The sequence below is a fragment of the Oncorhynchus gorbuscha genome, linkage group LG18 (genome assembly GCF_021184085.1).
Source record: "Oncorhynchus gorbuscha isolate QuinsamMale2020 ecotype Even-year linkage group LG18, OgorEven_v1.0, whole genome shotgun sequence".
Classification (NCBI taxonomy): Eukaryota; Metazoa; Chordata; class Actinopteri; order Salmoniformes; family Salmonidae; genus Oncorhynchus; species Oncorhynchus gorbuscha.
This window is the reverse complement of record NC_060190.1, coordinates 31,777,034-31,802,212: the sequence shown is the minus strand read 5'-3', so window position 1 is coordinate 31,802,212 and position 25,179 is coordinate 31,777,034. Positions and strand designations below refer to the sequence as shown.

The 25,179-nt window shown below is 42.0% G+C and overlaps 1 protein-coding gene across 1 annotated transcript in view; it reads left to right on the top strand.

The window, feature by feature from the left end:
• LOC124002643 (protein MTSS 1-like) overlaps positions 1 to 25,179 on the top strand; it is a 118,818-nt gene that overhangs the window by 46,474 nt on the left and 47,165 nt on the right. The window contains exons 4-5 of the mRNA XM_046310228.1: positions 23,281 to 23,365; positions 24,895 to 24,986. Coding sequence (XP_046166184.1) covers positions 23,281 to 23,365; positions 24,895 to 24,986 — 177 coding nt within the window. The remainder of the gene's footprint in view (positions 1 to 23,280; positions 23,366 to 24,894; positions 24,987 to 25,179) is intronic.

Below are 25,179 nucleotides of genomic sequence, written 5' to 3'. Positions count from 1 at the left end.
GTAGTGGCCAGTTTACTCTGGGCATATTATTCATCCAAGCTATTCAATACTGCCCCCAGCCATAACCCCCCCCTAACTCCCTTTTCACTGAAGTGGCCTGGCCCCTTCCCTCCATTTCTCAACCACTCCCTTATTTTTTCGGTTCCTCAACACTCGCATGATTCAGTGACAAGTCAGCAAATATATTATTTTATTCATCCAGTGCATTGATGGTGACAGTGCAGTGATAGTCTGAATCCTTGACTGACCAAAACCCCAGTCAAGAGACACGTTGCACAATTTCCCTCAGATAGCAATAGCTCTCATGTGATTAAACCTTGGTGCCACATTCATCTTCTTGAGGACAACTGAATCACTGTGGTCTCACTCATCAGCATTTTGATTGAATAAGCTTTCCAAAGTTAATCACAAGTTATACAACACAAACAATGCCTGTGTGTTGTAATTTGTTTCCTCGAATGAATTGAATTTCTCGCTTAGCAATCTCTGATTTTACATCGTTTTCGTTGTAAATTTACATGACCCAGTTGTGTTTTTTAAAGGCCCTCCCTGTGGGCAGAGTGCCATTACTCCTGTCTGCTACAGAATATTTCAAGCCGTGTGTCAATGCTTTGATTTGCCATGGAAATACCTTTATAACACCGTTCTATGCTGCTCCTATCACTTTCATGCGTAATGGATGTCAAATGATTCAGGGATAGCATGGTTTAATCTAGTTTGGTATTTACAGTTTGTACAGTACCTTCAGAAAATATTTAGACTTTGACTTTATCCAAATTTTATTACGTTACAGCCTCATTCTAAAATGTATCTTAAAAAAATCCTCAGCAATCTACACAATACCCCATAATGACAAAGCAAAAACAAATACATGTTTTTGCAAATGTATTCAAAATAAACAAGTATTCAGCACCAAAATTTAACCGGTGCATCCTGTTTCCATTGATCATCCTTGAGATGTTGCTACAACTTCATTGGAGTCTACCTGTGGTAAATTCAATTGATTGGACATGAGTTGGAAAGGTACAGCTGTCTATATAAGATCCCACTCTTGACAGTGCATGTCAGAGGAAAAACCAAGCCATGAGATCGAAGGAATTGTCCGTAGAGCTCCAAGACAGGATTGTGTTGAGGCACAGATCTGGGGAAGGGTAGCAAAATATTTCTGCAACATTGAAGGTCCCCAAGAACAAAGTGGCTTTCATCCATTCTAAATTGGAAGCCGTTTGGAACCACCAAGACTCTTCCTAGAGCTGGCCACCTGAGGGAGGTGACCAAGAACCCTATGGTCTCAGAACTCCAGAGTTCCTCTGTGGATATGGTTGTCCTTTTGTTTCTCCCATCTCTGCAGATGAGACCTTTATGGTAGAGTGGCCAGAGGGAAGACACTCCTCAGCAATATGAAAATGACAGCCCGCTTGGAGTTTGCCAAAAGGCACCTAAAAGACTCTCAGACCATGAGAAACAAGATTCTCTGTTCTGATTAAACCAAGATTTAACTCTTTGAACTCGCATCCCCCTCTTTGTTTCCTTCATTAACTCAGCTGTCCAATGATGAAGTGGGGTGGTACACCACAGATTCGCCTCTGAGTGCCAGCTGTCCCCTCTGCCACCCCCCATGTCCCACACCCCACCGGTCAGCAGGGATCCCTGAACAGCGGACACATTCCAAACTGAGCTTGAGGGATGTGTTTTTTTTTTTACCCACAGAGCCTCACCTTAAGTTCGGACTCACTACCCTCTTCTCCGTCCCCCACTCGACTGACCAAATGCGCCGGAGCATGATCCCAAACAGCTGTCCCTGGAGCGACAACCTTTCTGCAATAATAAGGCCATACCCCCCCCACACACATACTGTATTATGGCCTTGCAAGGCTGTCTTTGTCTGAAATGTTTTCACGTTTGAAATAGTTTTGACAGTGCAGTAAGTCTTGCCTCTTGTATAACCCTAACGGTTACTCGGGCCTGTTTATCCAACCTCACAATAACATCACACTGTAGCCTGGTTTTTAGCTAACTCAGTCGTCAGTGCCTTGTGCAATAATTAACTAAATATTGGTTTTCATATTTATATTTAAATGTCTGGTCAAAGACATTACATGATTGACCTAGTATTTACAACAGCAACATGACTTGAGGACTAAGTAATATTTATCACTGGGGACAATTTGACAAAGTGTTTAGAGTTCCTGTGTCTGTTAAATGTTCCTGTGTGACACATGCTCTCTGTAAGCAAACTTGCACTGCACATATCTGTATACATTTCCCCTTTTCTAAACAATCTAAACAAAGGGAAGGATGGGAGAAAAAAGTTGTCTGTGTATTTGATGAAGTGTGGAGGGAGCGCAGCGCTCCAGCTTTCAGTCCCCCTCTAGTGTTATCCATCTTTGAGTGGCGATGACAGCACACGTCCAAATAGTCAATTGTTCTCCCCTGATATTTCCCCCCTTTTGGGCTCTCTTGAGATCTACTGGGAAATTTGTTGAGTTATTAGCACTTCCCAACCCCCCAGTTCTGAAATGAAGTAGCTAATAAAATGTCATTTTCAAACATTTGCAAAAATGTGAAAAATATGGTTCTAAACAGCTCACCTTATTTGAGCGGTTCCATATGTGCCAAAGATTAATCTCTTATGAACTTAGAAAGATGGGAAACTAATAGCCGTAACTAGGATAGGTTGCTAATATGATTTGAATTGTGCCTTTTGGCTTCTGGACAGTGAAAGATAGTTTATATGAAAACCAATAGAACAGGAAAGAAGTGCTGGTTAACCTCTAGCGTCGAGCAATCCCGTATCCGGGAGCGTAATCATAGCCGCAAGCTCATTACCATAACACAACATTTCCTATTCATGAAAATCGCAAATGAAATAAATAAATATATTCAAACACAAGCTTAGCCTTTTGTTAACAACACTCATCTCAGATTTTCAAAATATGCTTTTCAACCAAAGCAACACAAGCATTTGTGTAAGAGTATTGATAGCCTAGCATAGCATTAAGCCTAGCATTCAGCAGGCAACATTTTCACAAAAACAAGAAAAGCATTCAAATAAAATAATTTACCTTTGAAGAACTTTGGATGTTTTCAATGACTAGACTTAGTTAGATAGCAAATGTTCATTTTGTTCAAAAATATTATTTGTGTAAGAGAAATAGCTCCGTTTTTGTTCATCACGTTTGGCTAAGAAAAAGACCGGAAAATGCAGTCACTTACAACGCCGACCTTTTTTCCAAATTAGCTCCATAATATCGACAGAAACATGACAAACGTTGTTTAGAATCAATCCTCAAGGTGTTTTTCACATATCTATTCGATAATCTATCAGTGGTGGCAGTTGGCTTCTCATCAGAAGCAAACGGAAAAATACTGCAGCTGGAGATTACGCAATAATTGAGACTGAGGACACCAAGCGACCACCTGGTAGATGTACTCTCTTATGGTCAATCTTCCAATGATATGCCTACAAATACGCCACAATGCTGCAGACACCTTGGGGAAAACGTGAAAAACGTAAGCTGACTCCTAGCTCCTTCAGCCATATAAGGAGTCATTGGCATGAGGCGGTTTCAAAAAATGCGGCACTTCCTGGTTGGATTTTTATCTTGGTTTCGCCTGTAACGTCAGTTCTGTGACACTCACAGACAATATATTTGCAGTTTTGGAAACGTCAGTGTTTTCTTTCCAAAGCTGTCAATTATATGCATAGTCGAGCATCTTTTCGTGACAAAATATCTTTTAAGACTGGAACGTTTTTCATCCAAAAATTAAAATGGCGCCCCCTATATCCAAGAAGTTAATGGCAAGAGGTATTTATAAAATAATTGGCTCCATATTTCTATGGTTTGGCTAGGCTACTTTGAAGCAAGGTATGTCATTCCTCATTAGTTGAAGTAAAGTAAAAACTATTTATACTGCCACAAGCTCACATTGTAAAGTGGTGGGTGGTGCTCTGACAGCCTGCCTAATGTTGACTAACCTATGCACTCGAATGGGAGGTACACTTTAATTACTTATTGAGATTGAGAAATACATAGTAGCTCTTTTTTAATAGTGGTCATCAAGTTAACATGCGATTGCATTTAGAATTAGTTTCGTAATTACTGGGTTTAGAAAGCACCGTTCACTCCAGTACCAGTTTTTTGAGGAGCTGCTCTCGCTGTCTGACAGGCCATTCTGCTCTTCAACCTAGGTCCTCTGTATGCTGTTCACGTGTGATAAAAAGATATATATCGACTAATGAAAATATACACGCTGCAATTTAATTCCACAAGATTATGCGAATTAACCTGTAGACCGATAAGCATGACTAGTCAAATGTATTTTTGTCAGCTAACCAATTTAATGGTTAGCCATTTAACATCCCTGGTCTCGACAGTGAGTCTTACCATTGTGTGATCAGTTGACTAGTGACACACTAACAGTATAACAGTATTACACTCTGGATGTATGAAAGGGTTTGAGGTCTCAGAATCAATATATAGTTTTTTAGAATCATTTGTGAAATCGGTGGATGTAAGACTCTTTATCTGGCCGTTGTCAACAGCATGATCTGATTGTTTTTCTGTTGATCCTCATGACTGGTTACCCTGGGGATTTTTTATATATTTTTTTACATAATTGGTCTTATACAAGGCAGACTCCTTTTTGTCCAATGCATCAAAGAAAACATCACAAGACTCGCAACAGGGATCCAGAAGCCAAGGGAGGGTCTGTCCTAGTTACCAATATCATATAGAATTTAGTGATCTACCATTTTAGAGACAACACTTGAAGGAGCATGATATGATTGAGGTTACTGAAAGAAAAACGAAAAGACGAAAAGCATGAACTGATTGTTCTGACCCTATTTAGAACTGTGTGAATAGTTAATATATTTTGAGTGCTGTCCCCCAGGATATATTCATGTATTCTATTTTTACCTTGGGCGGAATCAAAACTAGTCAAAGTCGAAGCACTCGGGCCTTACCCTGGATAACTGTCTGGAACACTGCCACAGCAGACCACTGAGAGGGGGTGTCTGGGTAAACTGAGTAGGTACGAGCAGGGCCCAGCTCTCGTGCTGCGAGACACTGAGTGCCTTGTGCTGTGGGGAGATGTGGGCACCAGTTATTCTGGTGTTTGTATAAGAGCAAGATGGAACATGGTTTGGTGTGCTGGTGAGAATTGGACATTAGTAGGATGATGCTACTGGTGAACAACATGGCTATATTCTGGCAGGAAGACAGTTGTCAACGTATTGGGATTAGTTTCGCAGTACATTTTGTGAAAATGTCCTCCCACGTTGGCTGTGCCAGTTTATATCCAGAATCAAAGGTGTCTAGCAAGGCAGCTACAAATGAACAGAGCAAAAGTGATTCACATGTAACACCTCCAGAGATTTATCAAACTGAAGAGGGCTCATGGAGGGGAGGTTTTGAATGAATGAGGTGGGACCTGTCAGGGTTTGAGTCTGTGGTAAAACTCCTTTTAATTTGATCCATTTGAAACCACTTTGTGACTGAGTGGTCCAGGAAAAGCTGGGTCATGTTTTTGCAGGCATTATCCCCATCTGGAGCATGAGCTCACAACTTTTATCTCCTATTGTGGCCTGTGGCTAAACAGCACTGTGTGACGCACGTGAGGGTTCCGTTTGATACAAAAACTACACGACCGGCCGCTATCCGAAAAGGATTTCAGAAGTTCCGTGCCTTTTTTTCACGAGGCACAGACTAGTCGGGGCAATGGGGTTTTCTCTCTTTGGCGTTCCTTGGAGAGTGGCCAATCTGGAGTGAGTTTACTGAGGACGGTTCCACTCTGTGTTTGTTGTAGAGGAAAGCTGTGGGGGTTGGGAAGGAAAGGTGACGCACTCTCCTTTGAAAAGAGACAAACAGGCAGGCCTTTTAGGAAACCAGACTGGAAGTCCATTCTGAGTTCCCCCCCATGTGAAGTGTGTGTGAGAAAGAAGTTGTCGTGTGGGACTGTGTGTATATAACTGCTTTGTGGGTGTGTGTAGGAAAGGCCTTTTTGATGGTGCCTCGGGCTGGAGCTTACTAGACAGTCTAGTTTAACCGAGGGCCATAAAAAGCCAGCAGGATAGGACGTTTGTCCCCAAGCGGAATTGGAGAGCATTTCCTGACCGCAGTAGGACAGTGGACATCCCTTCTGCCCCTTCCTCTTTCCACTGAGTGACCCCCATCTATTGCTGCACACTCTGCTGATCAGCTAGACCACATTACCATCCTGCCCTACCCTACTGACAAGCCTCTCAATGTCACAGCAACTGTATGTTAGCAGCCTCTTCAGAGGAATCGCTTAGCCAAGAGCCTTGGATGTTCTTCCAGGATCCTTTTTCAGCTATGATATTATACAATCATGGGTCTGCACAATCCAGGTTGTTGGTTCAATACACTCCTACAGATTGATTTTGGACAGATGGGATGGCGTCACCTGGACATGGGACTGATTTTATGCTGACGAATCTTTCTGTGGGCTGAATATCTCAGGTCAAATTGAAAGCAGTTGGTGGAGGGCCCTGTCTTTTCATTAGGAAATTAAATGAAAAGTTGCTGTATACCACTGTTTCATTGAAGGCTCTTTCACTATTGGTGTCATATTAAAAATAAACATTTCTCAAACCCCAGAAGATTCCATTTATTCAGTTTGATTATAACTGCTTCATAAAACACTGCAAACACAGGCGAGTTGCAGGATTTAGTCAGTGCAATGTGGAAGGAGTAAGTTGTTCCTAGCAGGAGAACTAGGAGTGACTAGTGGTGAAGTTGCATCAGGGTGTTGCTAGAGGCCTATATTCAGCATGATCTAGATTTGCACAACGCAGGAGCCTCCACAGCCCCTCTAATCTGCCAGCATAGCTGTGGTTGCATGGTGCCTCTTCCTCCGTCCAAGCTGTGCGGTGCATATTAAAAATAAAATAAAAACAGATCGAGCCAGATTGATAATCCGGAATGCCACACGCATCGCAAAAAAATAGATTAGTAATAGGAAGTGGACTTAATAGGTGACAAGTCCACGTGGGAGAAAGCTGGTGGTGGATTGTTTTTCTTTTAAAAAAGGGATTTGACCGGTTTTAACCAGCTGTGCAGAGAGCCAGGTGTTGCAGATATCCACTTGCCCGGTGTTTTCTTGCGCAAAGTTGAAAATATGACTTTGTTGGTACCCCACTGTATAATCTCTAATTGAAATGTAAGTGCAATTATCAATGGAAACCGGTTTGAAATTACACCCACCCAGCTGTAGTGTGTCAGTGTCATTCGTGTAGCGGTAGTGTGCTTGGTTTGACAATGGCTATGCCCAGAATAGGCAGAGGGGCAAGAAGTTTCACAAGTCGCTCAGAGATACAGGAAACATCAATGTTCCTCTTCCCTACCACTTGACTCGGGATCCACCCATCAAAGCTTCTGCTTTAATGTGACTCAGTGGCCACTTGCAGTCTCGTAGTTCTGTTTCCATTTAACTTGTGTCCTTTCAACGAAGTCAACCAGTCAGGAGGTCACTGGATAAGTTCTAGTCATTGCTCATTGTCTATGTTCTGTTGAGGCACAATTACATTGCCACAGTCATCTCTTCCTTGAATGCCTTCAAATATCACTTGTCCTTATTCATCCCCTGGCCATGTATTCTGTATCTTCAGTTATGTTTACTGCTTCATATCTGAAGTCATCATACCCAGCAGCTTTTATATTGTATTTTCTACATGATAGACATGATTAGACTGCTCATTAGCCAAATGAATCAGACATATTTACATCTGCATGAAAACGAGGTCTGAGGATCTCTCCCTCTTACCCTTGAGGCAGTGTCTCACATCTGAAACGCTGTCCTAGTCAGACACCAATTACCTCTGGCGATGACTGAAAATGGAACCAGAAAAATCATGCATAAAAGCTCACTCTGCTGAGCTGACATGGATCCATGAAATTATCGACACAGACAAGCGCTCAAGTGTACACCAGGAGAGATCATACTGCCCCGCTCATGATAGAGTATTGTTATATAAATAAATAAAATATTACTGAAGAGTATCTATGAAAAAGAATGCAACAGTCTTAGGAAAAACGGCGGTTGGATCTACAGGCTTGCCTGCCTCCCCCTTCTGCCGCAGCCCAGTCTTGTAGTTCACTGCTGTCAATGACCACATTATGAATGGGCTTGGACTTAGAAAATGTGCCCTGTGGTCGTGAAGCATTGGTTAGTCCAGGGCCGGGCGAATGAAATGCCACATTGAACACTGCCTCAAATGCTCTCTCTGTCTTCGGCAACATGACGAAGGAAACTGGAAGGAAATTAAATAGCTTCATGTTTTCTTTCCTCAAATATATTATTACATGAGAACATAGACTGTTCATTTGGCCCCTTTCACAATTCATACCTAAGTGGTTGAGTTGGTGCATTACAGCCAGGAAATGTTGTTCTTCTGAGTCATGTCCTGAAGAAATAGGCCACATGCACTTGATCAAGTGACCATCTCCTTTTTTTTGTTTCCCTCTTTAAACTCTCTACATAAAATGATTTAAGTGATTTCAAATGGCAACTTTTGGCCTAGACAAGAACGAATGTATACTTTTACATCTTATCTCTCTGTGGAAAAGGCTTTGTTTTTTAAAACCCGTTTTTAGTTCTCGGTCTCATCTCACTTCCCGGTCCATCCATCTCCCTCTCTCCTCTTTCTAAGGTGTGCACCGTGATATCAGGTAATCTGCAGTCAGCTAGCATCCTGCGGTTCTCTCACACGTTTGACATGAGGTAGAACATGGAAGCTCTGGCAGTGTTTCAAATGGCGCCACTAGACCAGTGTGCCACTGGGGCAGGGTGGTGTATAGTTTTTTTTACTGTATACTGATAGTCATCCACAGACCAGTTTGGATTTTGACTTTACCTTCTATAACATTATTTTAATGTTTTGGTTTGTTATATACCCTAATTGAGTAATGAAATGCCAAACATTATGGTAATTGTCTGTTTTTAGCACCAGTACGAGACTGATTACAGCTGAACTTGCTAACACAGCCAAAGACACTTTGGCACAGATTTGGAAGCAGGGGAAATGCCCCTAGAAATCTGAACACTACCCATTGAATCCATTGAAAATTCGTTGCTACAGAGGAGAATAATTATTTGGATAAAGGAAAGGTGACTTGACGAAATAGAGGCATACAAAGACAAAAGAAATGTGGCACAGTGTGTAAGTGATAACAAATGAGTGAACAACTTGAAGTAATACAAGGGAAAATAATCTTTGCAGTTCTAGAGTATTATTCCTATGAAAAGTTCTACAAATATGACTTTTTTCAATGTCAGTTGTACCCGTCCATATCAGCCCAGTCCTCCATCCCTGCCACAGTTATTACCGCAGGGAATGATTGAGCGAAATTATAATTGGATTACTTGATGTAACATGTCAAGTACAAAAGTGGGTAACATCCCAGGTTCATTTTTGTCTGTATGGCTCACGTGCTAATGGTTCCAAAACGTATTTACGTAATTGTTTAAGCCAACATAAATGGCTGTTTTTATGCAAATACTCTAAAGTACCAGCATTGAGAGCTTTCCAAAAGAAGATTCAACATAAATGACCTGGGGATTATTTTCTTTCACTTAGGCAAAAGTACTTGTTGTAACATATTTGAATTTACTTTATTTACAAATGTTACTTTCCAGTTTTTTTAGGCCAGTGTTTCCCCAATTCCAGTCCTAGAGTTTCCCAACAGTATACACTTTTATTGTAGCCTAGGACAAACACACCTGATTCAATTTACGTTAACCATGCCTTCTGCGAATTGAAACTGATTTTTCCGGGGCTACAACAAAAAGGTCTGCTTTTGGGGGTAGTCGAGGACTGGAGTTGGGAAACACAGGGTTAGGCTATATGGGGATGTTTTTAACTGCTGTTAAACCTTTGCATTTAATCCCTAGTCACTATGTTGGCTACATTTGTCAGAAAACTGGAGTCATGTCCTGAAAGTAAATAAATGCCATATAGAGAGGCTTAAAGGGATACTTTGGGATTTTTGCAATTATCTACTTCCTGAGAGTCAGATGGTCTCATGTATACAATGTTTGTCTTTGCATCCAGTATGAGGCAAGTTCGTTTTGTTAGCCAATGCTAATTAGCGTTATCGGAATGACTGGAAGTTTATTGTATCTACTAGCATGCTCGTTAGACATTGCACTAATACTAGTTAGCAACTTCAAACTGCACGCAGATTTAAAAAGGGTATCCACAAGTTCATCTGACTGGAGAAGTAAATAAAGGGCTTCATTGCCAACATCCTTAAGTATCCCTTTAAGAATTTCAGTGTGTAGAGATATCGTTTTAACCTTTATTAAACTAGGCAAGTCATTTAAGAACAAATTCTTATTTACAATGACGGCCTACCCCGGCCAAACCCTAATCCGGATGACGTTAGGCCAATTGTGCGCCGCGCTATATAAATGTTAGCACTATTTGTTTCGACTCATAGAATATGCAGCTGGGGGTGAAATTTAATGATGTAGAACCTGGCCCATGCCTTCCTATTTGATCACAGTTCACACTGACTGGAACCTGCTCCAGAGTGCTCAGAACTTCCGACTGGGGCGAAGGTTCACCTTCCAACAGGATAACTACCCTAAGCACACAGCCAAGACAACGCAGGGGTGGCTTCGTGACAATTTCAATGTCCTTGAATGACCCAGCCAGAGCCCGGACTTGAACCCAATTGAACATCTCTGACAAGACCTGAAAATAGCAGTGCAGCGACAATCCCCATCCAATCTGAGAAAGGCTCTGCAGAGAAGAATGGGAGAAACTCTCCAAATACAGGTGTACCAAGCTTGTAGCGTCATACCCAAGGAGTCTCAAGGCTGTAATCGCTGCCAAAGGTGCTTCAACAAAGATTTGAGTAAAGGGTCTAAACACGTATGTAAATGTGATAATGCATTTAAAAAATATATATATACAGTTGAAGTCAAATGTTTAATACACCGTAGCCAAATACACTTAAACTGTTTTTCACAATTCCTGACATTTAATCCTAGTAAAAAAAAATCCTTGTTTTAGGTAAATTAGGATTACCATTTTATTTTAAGAATGTGGAATTTCAGATTAACAGAGAATTATTATTTGTTTTAGCTTTTATTTCTTTCATCACATTCCCAGTGGGTCAGAAGTTTACATACACTCAATTAGTATTTGGTAGCATTGCCTTAAAATTGTTGAACTTTTCTAAAAACATGTTTTTGCTTTGTCATGGGGTGTTGTGTGTAGATTTGATGAGAAATAATTTAATACATTTTAGAATAAGGCTGTAACATAACACAATGTGGAAAAATTAAAATGGTCTTAATACTTGCACTACTTATCCTCTAAAAGTAGACGCAGGACCTGACATGTCTCGGCTGTGCTGCAGGAGCCATTTCCGTGTTGCTTATTGTGACTAAGGTGTGTGAGTCGTGTAGCCCAGTGAATCCCAAACTGGGGCTGACAGGAGAGGCACGGGGCTACACACATCCTGTCTCAGGGCTCATCTCACATAAATTGACAGATGTCGGTTGGATGAAGTGCCTAGCTGTCCCCCTAATAACAAGGCGTGGCCATCCACCTCAAAGTCTAGGTCTTGTGCTAGGACATGTGCAACCTTAAAGAAGGGATGGATGTTTTTTTCTTCTCTCATTGACTTCACACTCTTCATCACCTGTGGCCATGTTTCAGAAAAGCATTACTTTACCAACCTGTTCTGTCCTGCACTGTTCTTCTACCCCAACAGTTTTAGACACACCCAAACTATGGCCTCCCCTTTTCCAGTGCCAAACCTTTATGGTCTCCACTCAACTCCTCCCCCTCTTGGAATAGGGGACCGACAGGCTCCCATTTTACTCACCCTGTTGTGTTGTGGGGCTATTTGTCAGAAAAACCACCCGTTGGCAAGCTCTGTATCCCATACTTTGGCTTTCCATCTGTTGTGCAGACACAGTCGTATTACTTAGAGATCGGTAATAAACATTGCTAATTAGTTTAGTTACTTCAAATGCTTTCATGTACATTCTGGGGGGCTTTACTTGAAAATGTGCTCATTCCTTTCCCAGCACAGCCCCAAAGAAGTGTGCTGTATTGTCTGTCGGCCAACTTGCACTACACGAGTAAGAATGCCACATGCCCAGCCGAATGGATTGATAGCATTCTCCTCCTGGAGGTCATCAGAGACATAGGAATGTTTGAGAGGTTTTTCAAACGAGGCTTTAGGGAGGAAGGGAACAAACAAAGTAACGGGGGAAAATGTGTTGGCGTGTAAGGATGTGAATCATCCATGTAAACCTGATTAAGAATTCCAAGGTCCACATTTGACATGAGTCATGCATTGAGAATCTCTGCATTATTAAAATGAACATTTCGGTGTTCAATGTTGAATTAAAGAATGCTGATGGTATTTTTTTTTTTTTTTTAACTATGCAAGAACAAATTCTTAATTACAATGACGTGCTACCAAAAGGCATCCTGCAGGGACAGGGTCCTGGGATGTAAAAAAATACTATATAAATATAGGATAAAACACACATCAGAAGAAGAGACAACTCTACATAAAGAGACCTAAGACAACATAGCATGGCAGCAACACATAACACAGCATGGTAGCAACACAATATAATAACATGGTAGCAACACAACATGTTAGCAGCACAAAACATGGTACAAACATTATTGGGCACAGTCAACAGCACAAAGGTAGAGACCATGCATCACACAAAGCAAGCCACAACTGTCAGTAAGCGTGTCCATGATTGAGAACTGTCAAGTTTGAGTGTTTTGTTGCCAGAAGGAGAACATATTGTGTTGTATGGTACCATCGATCTTCACACTCTACAGGCCCATGCACCACTACACCAGAATATAACTATAGGAAGAACGCCAAACATTAAATGGTGGAAATATCTGATAGCATAAGCTGTGTGCTATGAGACACTGATATTACTGGCACTGTAGTACCTCACTCCTATTTTACAATGTGTTTTGATATAACATTCAATGAGTCCGCTACCTAGCGTAGTCAGTGTTCAGTTCACACCTTACTCCCAACCCACCAGTCTAGCCGCTGCTCATCCTCAAACTTCAAACCCAAACCTGGTCTATTCAGCCATTAGGGTATTTTTAGGAGTCAAATTTAAATGTTTGTTTCTTAGTGGGTAATTTTGCCTTTTCGGTTCTGCGGTTTGAGCGGTCCCAGATTTTGGTTGAGCTGGGGGATGAGGACAAAAATTCCTATAACGATGAAGATGCTATCAATTTTTTGTTCATGGCCGACAGACAAGTTCCTTAACCTTTTCCCCGTTCTACTGCCTCTTCCTTTTTTGTGGTAATTAGTTGGTTGTAATTGTGGGTAGAGCAGACATTTCCATATGTCTGTTAGCTGCATGTGTGACAACTCCACCAGTCCTATTTATGATATAATTTACAAAAATTATACCTTTAAAAATGTACCAGTTTTTTTTATTTATTTTTGATGTGGTCTAACTGTTTACCTAGTGGGGAATACTGAAGGAAGCATTGAATGCATTGGTCAGGAGGGTGGAGAGCTTTGGGCTGTCGTCCTGGGTCATATTTTTATAACATTCCCTTGTGTCATGCAGCCATTACTCTGGGTTACCCCGCAGTCTGAAACGCTCATCCGGATGGTTGGTTTGTTTGACATAGCCACTCTGTCTACTACAAATCCCCCCTATGTGACTATTGACTAAGGTTCTTTAGGTTCTTACATGTAAAAAATAAATGATAATAATAATTTATTGGTGTAGGGTGGAAGCTGTAACAGGGAATTCCTGTACGTCTGCTTCATGTATAGATCCGTACCAAAAAAACCATTCCTCTGAATTAAAATGTTAAGAACTTATTTCATGCACATCAAATGTGAGGGTGAATTTCAAATGTTCACTGCTTGTATTGGAGTGGAATAGATGAAGTCCCTCTGCTGTGCCCTGGAATAGAACAAATACGTCTTCAATCAAGCATTTCCAGAGTCTAATATGGCGCAAGAATGGATTATTAGGGCTGACAATCATTCTTTTTTCTTTTTAACATACAGATTGGCATAATTCGGTGCCATTTTACTACCCATAGCAGTTCCCTTCTGTTGAAAGAACATGTCATTTTGAAAAATTAACAATCTCAGCAAGTTAAACAATTAGTCAGTGCTAGGGAGAGTGCCAGTGGGTCGTTGACTGAGGTAGTGTGCCATGGCTTCTAGGCCTCCCTGGTGGGGGATATTACTATACAGTGATTCAACATCAAAGCAAGCCATAAGCATCTCCCCATTTGGTATTGTGCATTGTCTTGAGGATGTTAATCATGTCCAAAGCATCACGTATATATGCAAGGAGTGACAACAGACTATGTTTTACAAAAAAATCTACAAAAGCAGAAATATTTTCAGTAAATGGAACCAATGAAGGCCAAAATAGGTCTCCCTGGTGGCTTATCCAGTCGTTTGTGGATTTCTGGTAAGGCATGAATGACGCTCCTGATTGGATTGTCCACTTTCATGAACTCATTTTGTTTGCGTCATGTCTCCACTTTCTGTAAGAGACTTCAGCTTGCAGAAAATCTCATCTTTGCACAGTGGTGTAGGGTCACGTGACAATTTCTGATAGAAAGTGGTCCCAGGATCTCATTCACATAGTCATCACGGTTTAACAACACCACAGCTCCGCCCTTGTCAGCATTATAAATTGGAATATTTTTTTTTAATGTCCAATGCTTGCCTCTGTTTAGGGAGATTTATTGTTTCTTATTCAATCTGAGACATCCTTTTCCACTAATCTGTAATATGTTTCTAGGGAGGTATTTCTGTGTCTGTGTGGACAAAAAGTGGATTTAGCTCAAAGGGGCTTTCATTCGATGGGCAATGTCATGCTCTATTGTCACCCATAGTCTGAACACACTTCTTACTCATAGTTGACACATCCACATTTGGAGTCTTATCATTTATGGGACAAATTAACTCCCTAAATCTGAATGTACGAAATCATTTTTGAAACTCTATTGTGGTGTCAAAGCCATTACATGATGCAGCAGGGACGAAAGATAAACCCTTACTCAAGGCCAACTCACATGATGTGGTGATGGGACGTGAAGAAAGGTTAATCGCACTCAGGCATTCTGACTGTTTGTCCAATAGTGGCCTTGCTCTTCTGTTCTTCTTGCCCCCCAGACACTTCAACGTCCACATTGCTGCTGACCCGTTGGGCCATTGAGGGAATCTTCTTCCCCCTCACTTGTGATTGGAACCATTTCACTGTTTGACTGCTAGGTTTTATGGTTATTAAGATTCATACTGTGGTTGTCTATAAGGACCATGTTTAATATTGTAGTGGACAAAGATAAGAACGTTGCTACTGTGCAATTCGCTTTTCAGGTAGGATGCAAACTATTTTTTGTAATTCTAATCATTTGTTTTATTATTATTGTAGGCATATTTATTAATCTGAACCATTTTTTTTTCAAAATGCAAATATTTTTCTTTTTTTACGGTTAAAATGAACAAGTAAAAAAAATCACGCATCACAATATCAAACAATTACGCCGATCAGAAATGGATCGGATGCCAACATTTGAATAATTTATTTTTTATATACATAGTGCCTTCAGAGTTCACACCCCTTGACTTTAACCAAGTGTGTTGTTTCACTACACTTGGATAATAATTTTGCACGCCCAATTTTTCAGGTTTGGATTTGTTAAAAAAGTTTGAAATATCCAATAAATGTCGTTCCACTTCATGATTGTGTCCCACTTGTTGAATCTTCACAAAAAAATAGTTTTATATCTTTATGTTTGAAGCCTGAAATGTGGCAAAAGGTCGCAAAGTTCAAGGGGGCCGAATACTTTCGCAAGGCACTGTATGTGTGTGTGTGTGTGTGTGTGTGTGTGTGTATATGAGAAAGCGGGACACAGTCTTCCAGCTGATGGTGAAACTTAAGTCACAATGCATTATTTCCGCCAAATGCACCAATTAGTGTGGTTACTCCCTATGACCAGAGAAAGTGAAATATTCCTCAATTTAAGAAAACATAAGCTGCTAATAACAGAAGTTTATCGAAACACTTTGCAGTGCAGGTTGTAGCGTGAGTGTCAGTAGGGAGCATTTAATGGCTTATAAAGGGTTTGAACAAAGTGTTGACAACTTCAGCATGAACTTACTCAACAGCAGCTCTTTGCTGTGATCATCTCTCTAGTCATGGTTTTTCCTGTGCGGTCGTGGCTTCATTTAACAGTCTTTGGCTCAACTGTGCAGACACGGTTATCTGAGCCATCTGATTGGCCAGCAGTAGGCCTATAAGTGCACTTGGTTTTCTCTCTTGGCCTGCCGGGTAGGTGGAGTTTTACCTTCAGACTCATGAAATAGTTCAAAATGGGAATGCTTTGCCTTCCAGGCGCTAGGACTAAAATAATAGGAATGCAAGGCTTTATCAAAGACTGTTCAGTATGAAGATAGGCTAAAACTGGTGACCACTGTTCTAGAGTTTTCCCTGTTAACACTATCAATGTCTCGCGTTCCTGTGGTAATTGTAACAGGCAATATTAGCCACTTTCAATGCAACCTAAGAGAACAAACTTTTAACAGATTTGGTTGTATGCAGAACGCATCAGAGTAGGATTCTATTGCATTGACACGCACTAGTCATTCTGTACTCTACACAGATCAGTGCGGCATGAACAATCAGAGCTTCAGTAGGCCTATATGCATATACACTGCTCAAAAAAATAAAGGGAACACTAAAATAACACATCCTAGATCTGAATGAATGAAATATTTTTATTAAATACATTTTTCTTTACATAGTTGAATGTGCGGACAACAAAATCACACAAATTATCAATGGAAATCAAATTTATCAACCCATGGAGGTCTGGATTTGGAGTCACACTCAAAGTTAAAGTGGGAAAACCACACTACAGGCTGATCCAACTTTGATGGAATGTCCTTAAAACAAGTCAAAATGAGGCTCAGTAGTGTGTGTGGCCTCCACGTGCCTGTATGACCTCCCTACAATGCCTGGGAATGCTCCTGATGAGGTGGCGGATGATCTCCTGAGGGATCTCCTCCCAGACCTGGACTAAAGCATCCGCCAAGTCCTGGACAGTGGTGCAACGTGGCGTTGGTGGATGGAGCGAGACATGATTGATGTCCCGGATGTGCTCAATTGGATTCAGGTCTGCGGAACGGGCGGGCCAGTCCATAGCGTCAATGTCTTCCTCTTGCAGGAACTGCTGACACACTCCAGCCACATGAGGTCTAGCATTGTCTTGCATTAGGAGGAACCTAGGGCCAACCGCACCAGCATATGGTCTCACAAGGGGTCTGAGGATCTCATCTCGGTACCTAATGGCAGTCAGGTTACCTCTGGCGAGCACATGGAGGGCTGTGTGGCCCCCCAAAGAAATGCCACACAATGACTGACCCACCGCCAAACCGGTCATGCTGGAGGATATTGCAGGAAGCAGAAAGTTCTCCACTGCGTCTCCAGATTGTCAGGTCTGTCACATGTGCTCAGTGTGAACCTGCTTTCATCTGTAAAGAGCACAGGGCGCCAGTGGCGAATTTGCCAATCTTGGTGTTGTCTGACAAATGCCAAACGTCCTGCACGGTGTTGGCTGTAAGCACAACCCCCACCTGTGGACGTCTGGCCCTCATACTACCACCCTCATGGAGTCTGTTTCTGACCGTTTGAGCAGACGCATGCACATTTGTGGCCTGCTGGAGGTCATTTTGCAGGGCTCTGGCGGTGCTCCTCCTTGCACAAAGGCGGAGGTAGCGGTCCTGCTGCTGCGTTGTTGCCCTCCTACGGCCTCCTCCACGTCTCCTGATGTACTGGCCTGTCTCCTGGTAGCGCCTCCATGCTCTGGAACTATGCTCACAGACACAGCAAACCTTCTTGCCACAGCTCACATTGATGTGCCATCCTGGATGAGCTGCACTACCAGAGCCACTTGTGTGGGTTGTAGACTCTGTCTCATGCTACCACTAGAGTGAAAGCAACTCCAGCATTCAAAAGTGACCAAAACATCAGCCAGGAAGCATAGGAACTGAGAAGTAGTCTGTGGTCACCACCTTCAGAACCACTCCTTTATTGGGTGTCTTGCTCATTGCCTATAATTTCCACCTGTTGTCTATTCCATTTGCACAACAGCATGTGACATTTATTGTCAATCAGTGTTGCTTCCACAGAAGTGTGATTGACTTGGAGTTACATTGTGTTGTTTAAGTGTTGCCTTAATTTTTTTGAGCAGTGTAGATCATTGCCATATATGGATCTATGCCATTTACTTTGAACTGGACTATGTTTACAGCATTAGCAGTCAACAAGTAAATGCACTTGTTTTGAGATCAAAGTGAGAGCTGCATGTAGCCACTTGTGCACATTTTGTTCATATCCTTTGCTAGTTAGTGAGATATCCCAGTTATAGATCATTTGTAGTCAGCAATAAGGGAGTGATTGCTCCCTACAAGATCACAAAACATTTTTGGACATCTTTGAAAAGCGAGTCAGGTAAAAAAAAAATTGGTCTTAAATGGGCAGTGTTGTATTTTGAGACAGACTTGAATAGTAGGCAGAGGGTAGCATCATTTGTCTGGTTCTCTGTAAAAATGGTATAGGAATAATAATGCATTTTATTTTGTAAAGTGGACTCTTGCGTCAAACAACCATATTTTCAGTCACCATGTCAGAAGGACAATTGGATTAACAGGTTGGTGTCAAGCCCTGCATGTTTTTTTTTTTTTTTCTTTCAAAAGTCTCATGGAATGTACGCCTACATTGAACACCACACATGACAACAGCCATTTCCATGTTAAAATATTATTGGATGCATTTTCTCCGTTGTTTTTGATGGTAGGCCTACATTATGATGAAATAGCCACAGTAGCCTACATGGCCACTGTTAAAACAAACAAAAAAGCAGGTACAACCAAATTTCCACAACGTTCAAGTTTGCGCTCAGCAGACCTGACATTTGCTCAGTGTGACCGTAGCGTACGTGTAGGTATGTACGGCAGGACCAAATCCGAGAGATAGGTAGGAGCAAGCCCAAGTATTGCTTTGTAGGTTAGTAGTAAAACCTTAATCAGCCCTTGCCTTAACAAGAAGCCATTGTATAGAGGCTAGCACTGGAGTAATATGATCAAATTTTTAGGTTCTAGTCAGGATTCTAGCAGCCGTATTTAGCACTAACTGAAGCTTATTTGGTGCTTTATCCTGGTAGCCAGAAAGTAAAGCATTGTAGTAGTCTAACCTAGAAGTAACACAAGCATGGATTAATTTTTCTGCATAATTTTTGCAATGTTATGTAGATGGAAAAAAAGCTGTCCTTGAAACAGTCTTGATATGTTTGTCAAAAGAGAGATTAGGGTCCAGAGTAATGCCAAGGTCCTTCAGTTTTATTTGAGACGACTGTACAACCATCAAGATTAATTGTCAGATTCAACAGAAGATCTCTGTTTCTTGGGACCTAGAACAAGCATCTCTGTTTTGTCCGAGTTTAACCTTATGTCTGAAACACAGGCTTCTAGCGAGGGCAATTTTGGGCTTTACCGTGTTTAATTTAAATGTACAGCTGTGTGTCATCCGCATAGCAGTGAAAGTTAACATTATGTTTTCGAATTACATCCCCAAGAGGTAAAATATATATTACCGTAAATAGCCTACCGCCTATTACTCATGGTTAAAAAACATCCATAGGCGATGCTGTTGGTTCATTAATTTTGCAGGGCGGCTTACAGAGTTGGGCAACAATCATAGTGATTTTTGATTTTGAATAGCCTAGTAATGTCATTTTTTGTAGTTTCATAATTAATAGGCTAACACGTTACCTTTAGCTACCACTGTGTTTCCATCGCCTCGCTCGCCTTCATTCCTTTCTCGAGCAAGCAGGGAGAAGGGCTGTGAACAGTTTAATGAAATATATTTTGTTTTGAAAACATGTTACTATCGATGTTCCCGAACAGATTTCACTTGGTTTACCAAATTAAGCACTGGGTAGCAGCAGGAACAGGATTGGAGAGCCCATGGCAAACAGAGTTTGGGTGGAATATCACCTGTTGCTCAGCGGGACGATGCATGCTCCTCAAACAGTGGGTAATGGGTGGAGTGAAATAACCACAGTAGCCTACTGGGCATGATGGAAAATGAACCAGCGGGAAAGCGGCCTCAGTTCACTATTCGAGTGCATACGGATTACATATTTTTCCCCTGCCTCTGTTCCTGCCAATTAGATAATGAGCTATTCTAAATCAAAACACATTAAATGAAGAATAGTTTGATGGGTGAAAATATGATCACTTGATTGAGAGAACAGCTTGTGCACCCGGAGGCAAGGAATAGAGCGCACCTATTGCATTAGCGCTACTCTATCATACTGTCTGATGTAACAAATATCTCACAAGATTATAGTTCATGTGCACCCATTGTAACCTTAGCAACGCTCTCTCATCTCCCTTGTTGTGAAAGTTGCCATGGGGAAACTGAGGGTCTGTGTGGTCATAATAATCTGTACCCCTCTGATACTGGTGGCCAGTTGAGGCTGTGTATAGGGCTACTAGGTTGGCTTACTTCGCCAGCGAGAGGCCCAGGTGATCCAGCATTAGCAGGGATTGGGATAACTGGGACACATTCATACAGCTGATAATCTCAACACTGTTCTCAGCAGGAGACGCACAGTCTAGCCCAGGGGTTAGGGTGGGGAGAAGAGAAGAATATCACTAGGGATTGTGGAGGAACCTTTGCTGGGTCCTTCTTTCCCTCTTGTTTTCCTCGATCACTGAAAGGAGTATTATCTTCCCTTTCAGCACAGCAAACTGGGCCATCTCATACGAAGTGCTCTGTATTCAGTGACAGAATGCTACAATGGCCTATTTATTATTGAGGCTCTGGGCCGACAGGACGAGGGCTTTGCAGTTTAGGGCTGGGCTGGAGAATCCACACTGGGCCCTGTGTGATGAGAGTGACTCAGTTTCTCTCTCGCCCTATAGTGTGCATTCGGATTGTATTCAGACACCTTCACTTTTTCACATTTTGTTGCGTTACAACCTTATTCTAAAATTGATCAAATTAAACATTTTCCTCATTCTACACAAAATACCCCATAATGACAAGGCAAAACAGTTTTGACATGTTATTATTTAACCTTATTTACATAAGTATTCAGACCCTTTGCTATGAGATTAAATTTAACTCTGGTGCATCCTGTTAACATTGATCATCCTTGATGTTTCTTCAACTTGATTGGAGTCCATCTGTGGTAAATTCAATTGATTTGACATTATTTGGAAAGGCACACACCTGTCTATATAAGGTCCCACAGTTGACAGTGCATGTCAGAGTAAAAGGCACATAAAGGTCACTCAGATCATGAGAAACACGTTTCTCTGTTCTGATGAAACTATGATTGAACTCTTTGGCCTAGATGCCAAGCGGCACGTCTGGAAGAAACCAGCAGACCAGCTCATTACCTGGCCAATATCATCCCTACAGTGGAGTGGTGGCAGCTTCATGCTGTGGGGAAGTTTTTCAGGGACTGTGAGACTAGTCAGGATCGAGGGAAAGATGAATGGAGTAAAGTACAGAGATCATTGATGAATACCTGATCCAGAGCACTCAGAACAGCCTCATGCAGCCAGAGCGGAAATGTATCCACTGCTGCGTTGTTGACATGTTTGATATGCCATATTACCCAATGCATTTTCAAGTACGTCAGTCGCCCCATCGGTGGCACCAATTCTCCTTGCTTCTAATCGAGGGTGAAATTGACTAGGGAGGTTTTCACATCCTGGCTGGCTTCCAGACTTATCTAGCCTGCAACAGTTGTGTTAGCAGGACCAATGTTAGTTGCAGGTTCCATTTGTCTGTTTTGTTCAATGGAAATGTTAGTCGATAATGTCCAGAAAGTCTGTTAAGCTTGATATGACACAAGCAATAGTAGTGAAATTCCCGCACTCAGTAATGCCTCTCGCTTTTTCTGTTGTAGTTTTGGCAAGCCGTAATAACCATAGTACTGTGGTTGTCCTAATAAGCTCATATGGTTGATAGAGCTAATATCTGAGGTCTTTAACCTCCTTATGAGTAGTCCAGATGGAGACCTGATGCTGCTTTTGCTGTTCCTGCTGTGATGTAAACAGGCAACAGGACCAAGTGTTGCTTTCTTCCATCATACAACTGGACACATCCTAATGAACTTGGGAAGACATATGACGTCTGAAAAATGTGTAGTGTGACAATTTATATCTCTGCAGTGGTTTGAAGAGATCATTTTCTGTTCCAGAGGGCAGTGAGTCACTATGTGCATCCCAAATGGCGCCCCTTTTCGCTACAGTGTAGTGAATAGGATGCCATTTAGGGAATAGTCAGTGTGGTGTTAATGTTGTAGAATGGAAAGGCCTCCATCTGTCTGGGCTCTCTGTGTCTTTTCCCCCCATATGTCTGGCTGACTGGATTTGTACAGTGTAGACATCACGGCCTCTCTGGGCCTGCCTGGGATTGGGCTGGGAATATTAAGTGGATAAATGAGTGCAATCAAAAGCAGATGTTGGTGTCTCGACAAGGTCATCACTCCCCCGGCGGACGCTGGAGCCCATGGCAACGCAGGAGTGTGTGTTCAAAACCAGTCGGAGGCTTCATACCAACCCCGAAAGCCTTCGGGAAGGGGTCGGGGTGGAAGAGTTAGCTGCGCTGGTCTGCTGTCAAATCTGAATTCAATACAGCAATAAGTAAGTCTGCTGTGTGACAGACCTGCTGTGGAATCCCTATCGACGTGGTGCAACGTACTCACTGGCAGTTTGTGCAAATCTTTCTGAATGAACGAAAACAACCCCATTAAAATATACTGGGCAGGGATGCCACCCACCTGCTTGGGAGCCAGGCCCAGCCAATCTGAATGAGTTTTTCCCCCACAAAAGGACTTTATTACAAACACACACTCCTCAGCTTCATCAGCTGTCCTGATGGCTGGTCTCAGACGATCCCGCAGGTAAAGCCGGATGTGGAGGTCCTGCGCTTGAGAAGTTGTGATGCTGGTTGGACGTACTGCAGAATTCTCTAGAACAATGTAGTCTAAACACTTTTGCGCAAAGATTTTTTTTACACTTCTGTCTATGTACATTACTGTATTTATACTTGCAATATTACTTTACCAGGAAAGGGGGGGGAAGCTGGAGGACGTCCAACTTTTTTGGCTTCATCAGGCTTGTAATATGGCATGGTTTGCAAGGTTTGGAAATTGACAGGTTTGTTCTGTTTTCTTCCATTGTTTTCCAGGGGCGACAAAAGAGATCGGCTCGGCCTTGACGAGAATGTGCATGAGGCACAGAAGCATCGAGTCAAAACTGAAGCTCTTCACCACGTAAGTGATGGAACTATAAATCATGGTTTCTGGAAGACGTTAATGTAGTATTAGTCTTAAGGCAAAACCCCCATTGTTTCCTTTTTTTTTTGTTGGTTAGGGCATATTATTACTGCCATCCGTCTTTTAACATTTCAGACTATTTGAAAACGTGACATGACGCATTCCTTGACATTTAATATATCAGATGGTTGCTGTTCTGATACTCAATGTATTTCTGTCACACACTGAAAAGTGAGCATTATCGACTCAGACCTGCATTTTCATTCAAGTGATTGGTTTCTGGCATGGCCTGAGTGTTCAATATTTCCAGCTGTATGTGTTTTCCTGTGTGCTGAACTCAGTCGGTATCGGACATTCCTCCAAAAACCACAGAGAGCTCTCACCTCCTCGGATGATGACCCTGGCTGACTTGGCAAGTGGATGACGGCTGGCTTGCCTCCCGCTGCTCTCCAACCCTGAACACAATTCCTGCCTACTTCAGCCCCAGCAAATCCAATTTTGCCCTGCTTAGTTTCTTCTCTGTTGCTCTGTGTGCTAATGAGACAGACAAATTAACATTTTGTCCAGCTGTAAAACAGCACTGTGGACCGGTTGTACTACAGCCAGTGCTCTCTAAGCCTAGGACACTGCTGTAATGGGACTCCGGTTGTGGATGGATGAGTAGGAGATTGGATTGTTGCTCTCTGGTACCATTTGCACACTACTAAACCAAGCCGGGCCAAGCTGTACTTCACTGTCCTGGTTACACATTAACCATAGTTGCTAGAACCATGTGAAAAGAAAATATCAGAGCCAGTACTGTTCGGGTCGATATGATAGTGGGAAAAGGATATAGCCCAGGCTGTACTTTACATCTCTTCAGTGGAAATCCCAGTAGTCTCATTTCTTATTTCTCCCTCCATTATTTCCATCCCTCCTGGCCTCTGACATTGCTGTAGTGTATTTCTTCAATTGCATTATGCAATGTCAAGTCATTGACTGCCCAGCTTCAGTTGGAAGATCCCACTGACCCTACTGTACATAGGCCTATCCCAGAGAAGAGCTCAACTCTGAATAGGCCATTAGACAAAGTAGAGGGAAGGTGAACTAACAGACACCCCCTAAACCTATCAGCTTCATTAATAAGATCTCTTTATCACTTTGGTCTAGTTTTTCCCCCAGACGCCGTGTGTGTGGGGAGAGGTTAAGTGAAATTGGTTCAAAGTGCTATCTCATGTCAACAATTCATAGACACATTGTGTGCTAACCTGTCACGGCTGAACAGCTCTGGCTATGCTGGGTATGTGGCGAGAGGAGTTCACAGCATACCTGAGAGTATGCTCAGTTTAATTGCTTTGCTTCCCAAGCTATAGTGTGTAGATTTGATGACTTGATTTATCTATTGTAGGACCACCTATCAATTACAATTTTTGATAATTCTGAATTTGGTGAAGTTGAATCTTATCAACCATTCTGGTGAAACCTCCAGGTGAACCACTGGGTGTGTGATTGTAATTTAACAGCTGGTTTATTGGGTTCCACTGCAGGGCACTAACAGATACCCTGATCAATCCCCTGGAGCTGAAGATTGAGGAGTGGAAGAAGGTGGCCAGTCAGTTGGACAAGGACCATGCCAAAGGTAGGAGACGGTACATACACACACACACACTTATTTTTTTTATTTCACCTTTATTTAACCAGGTAGGCTAGTTGAGAGCAAGTTCTCATTTACAACTGCGACCTTGCCAAGAACAAAGCATAGCAGTGTGAACAGACAACAGAGTTACACATGGAGTAAACAATAAACAAGTCAATAACACAGTAGGAAAAAA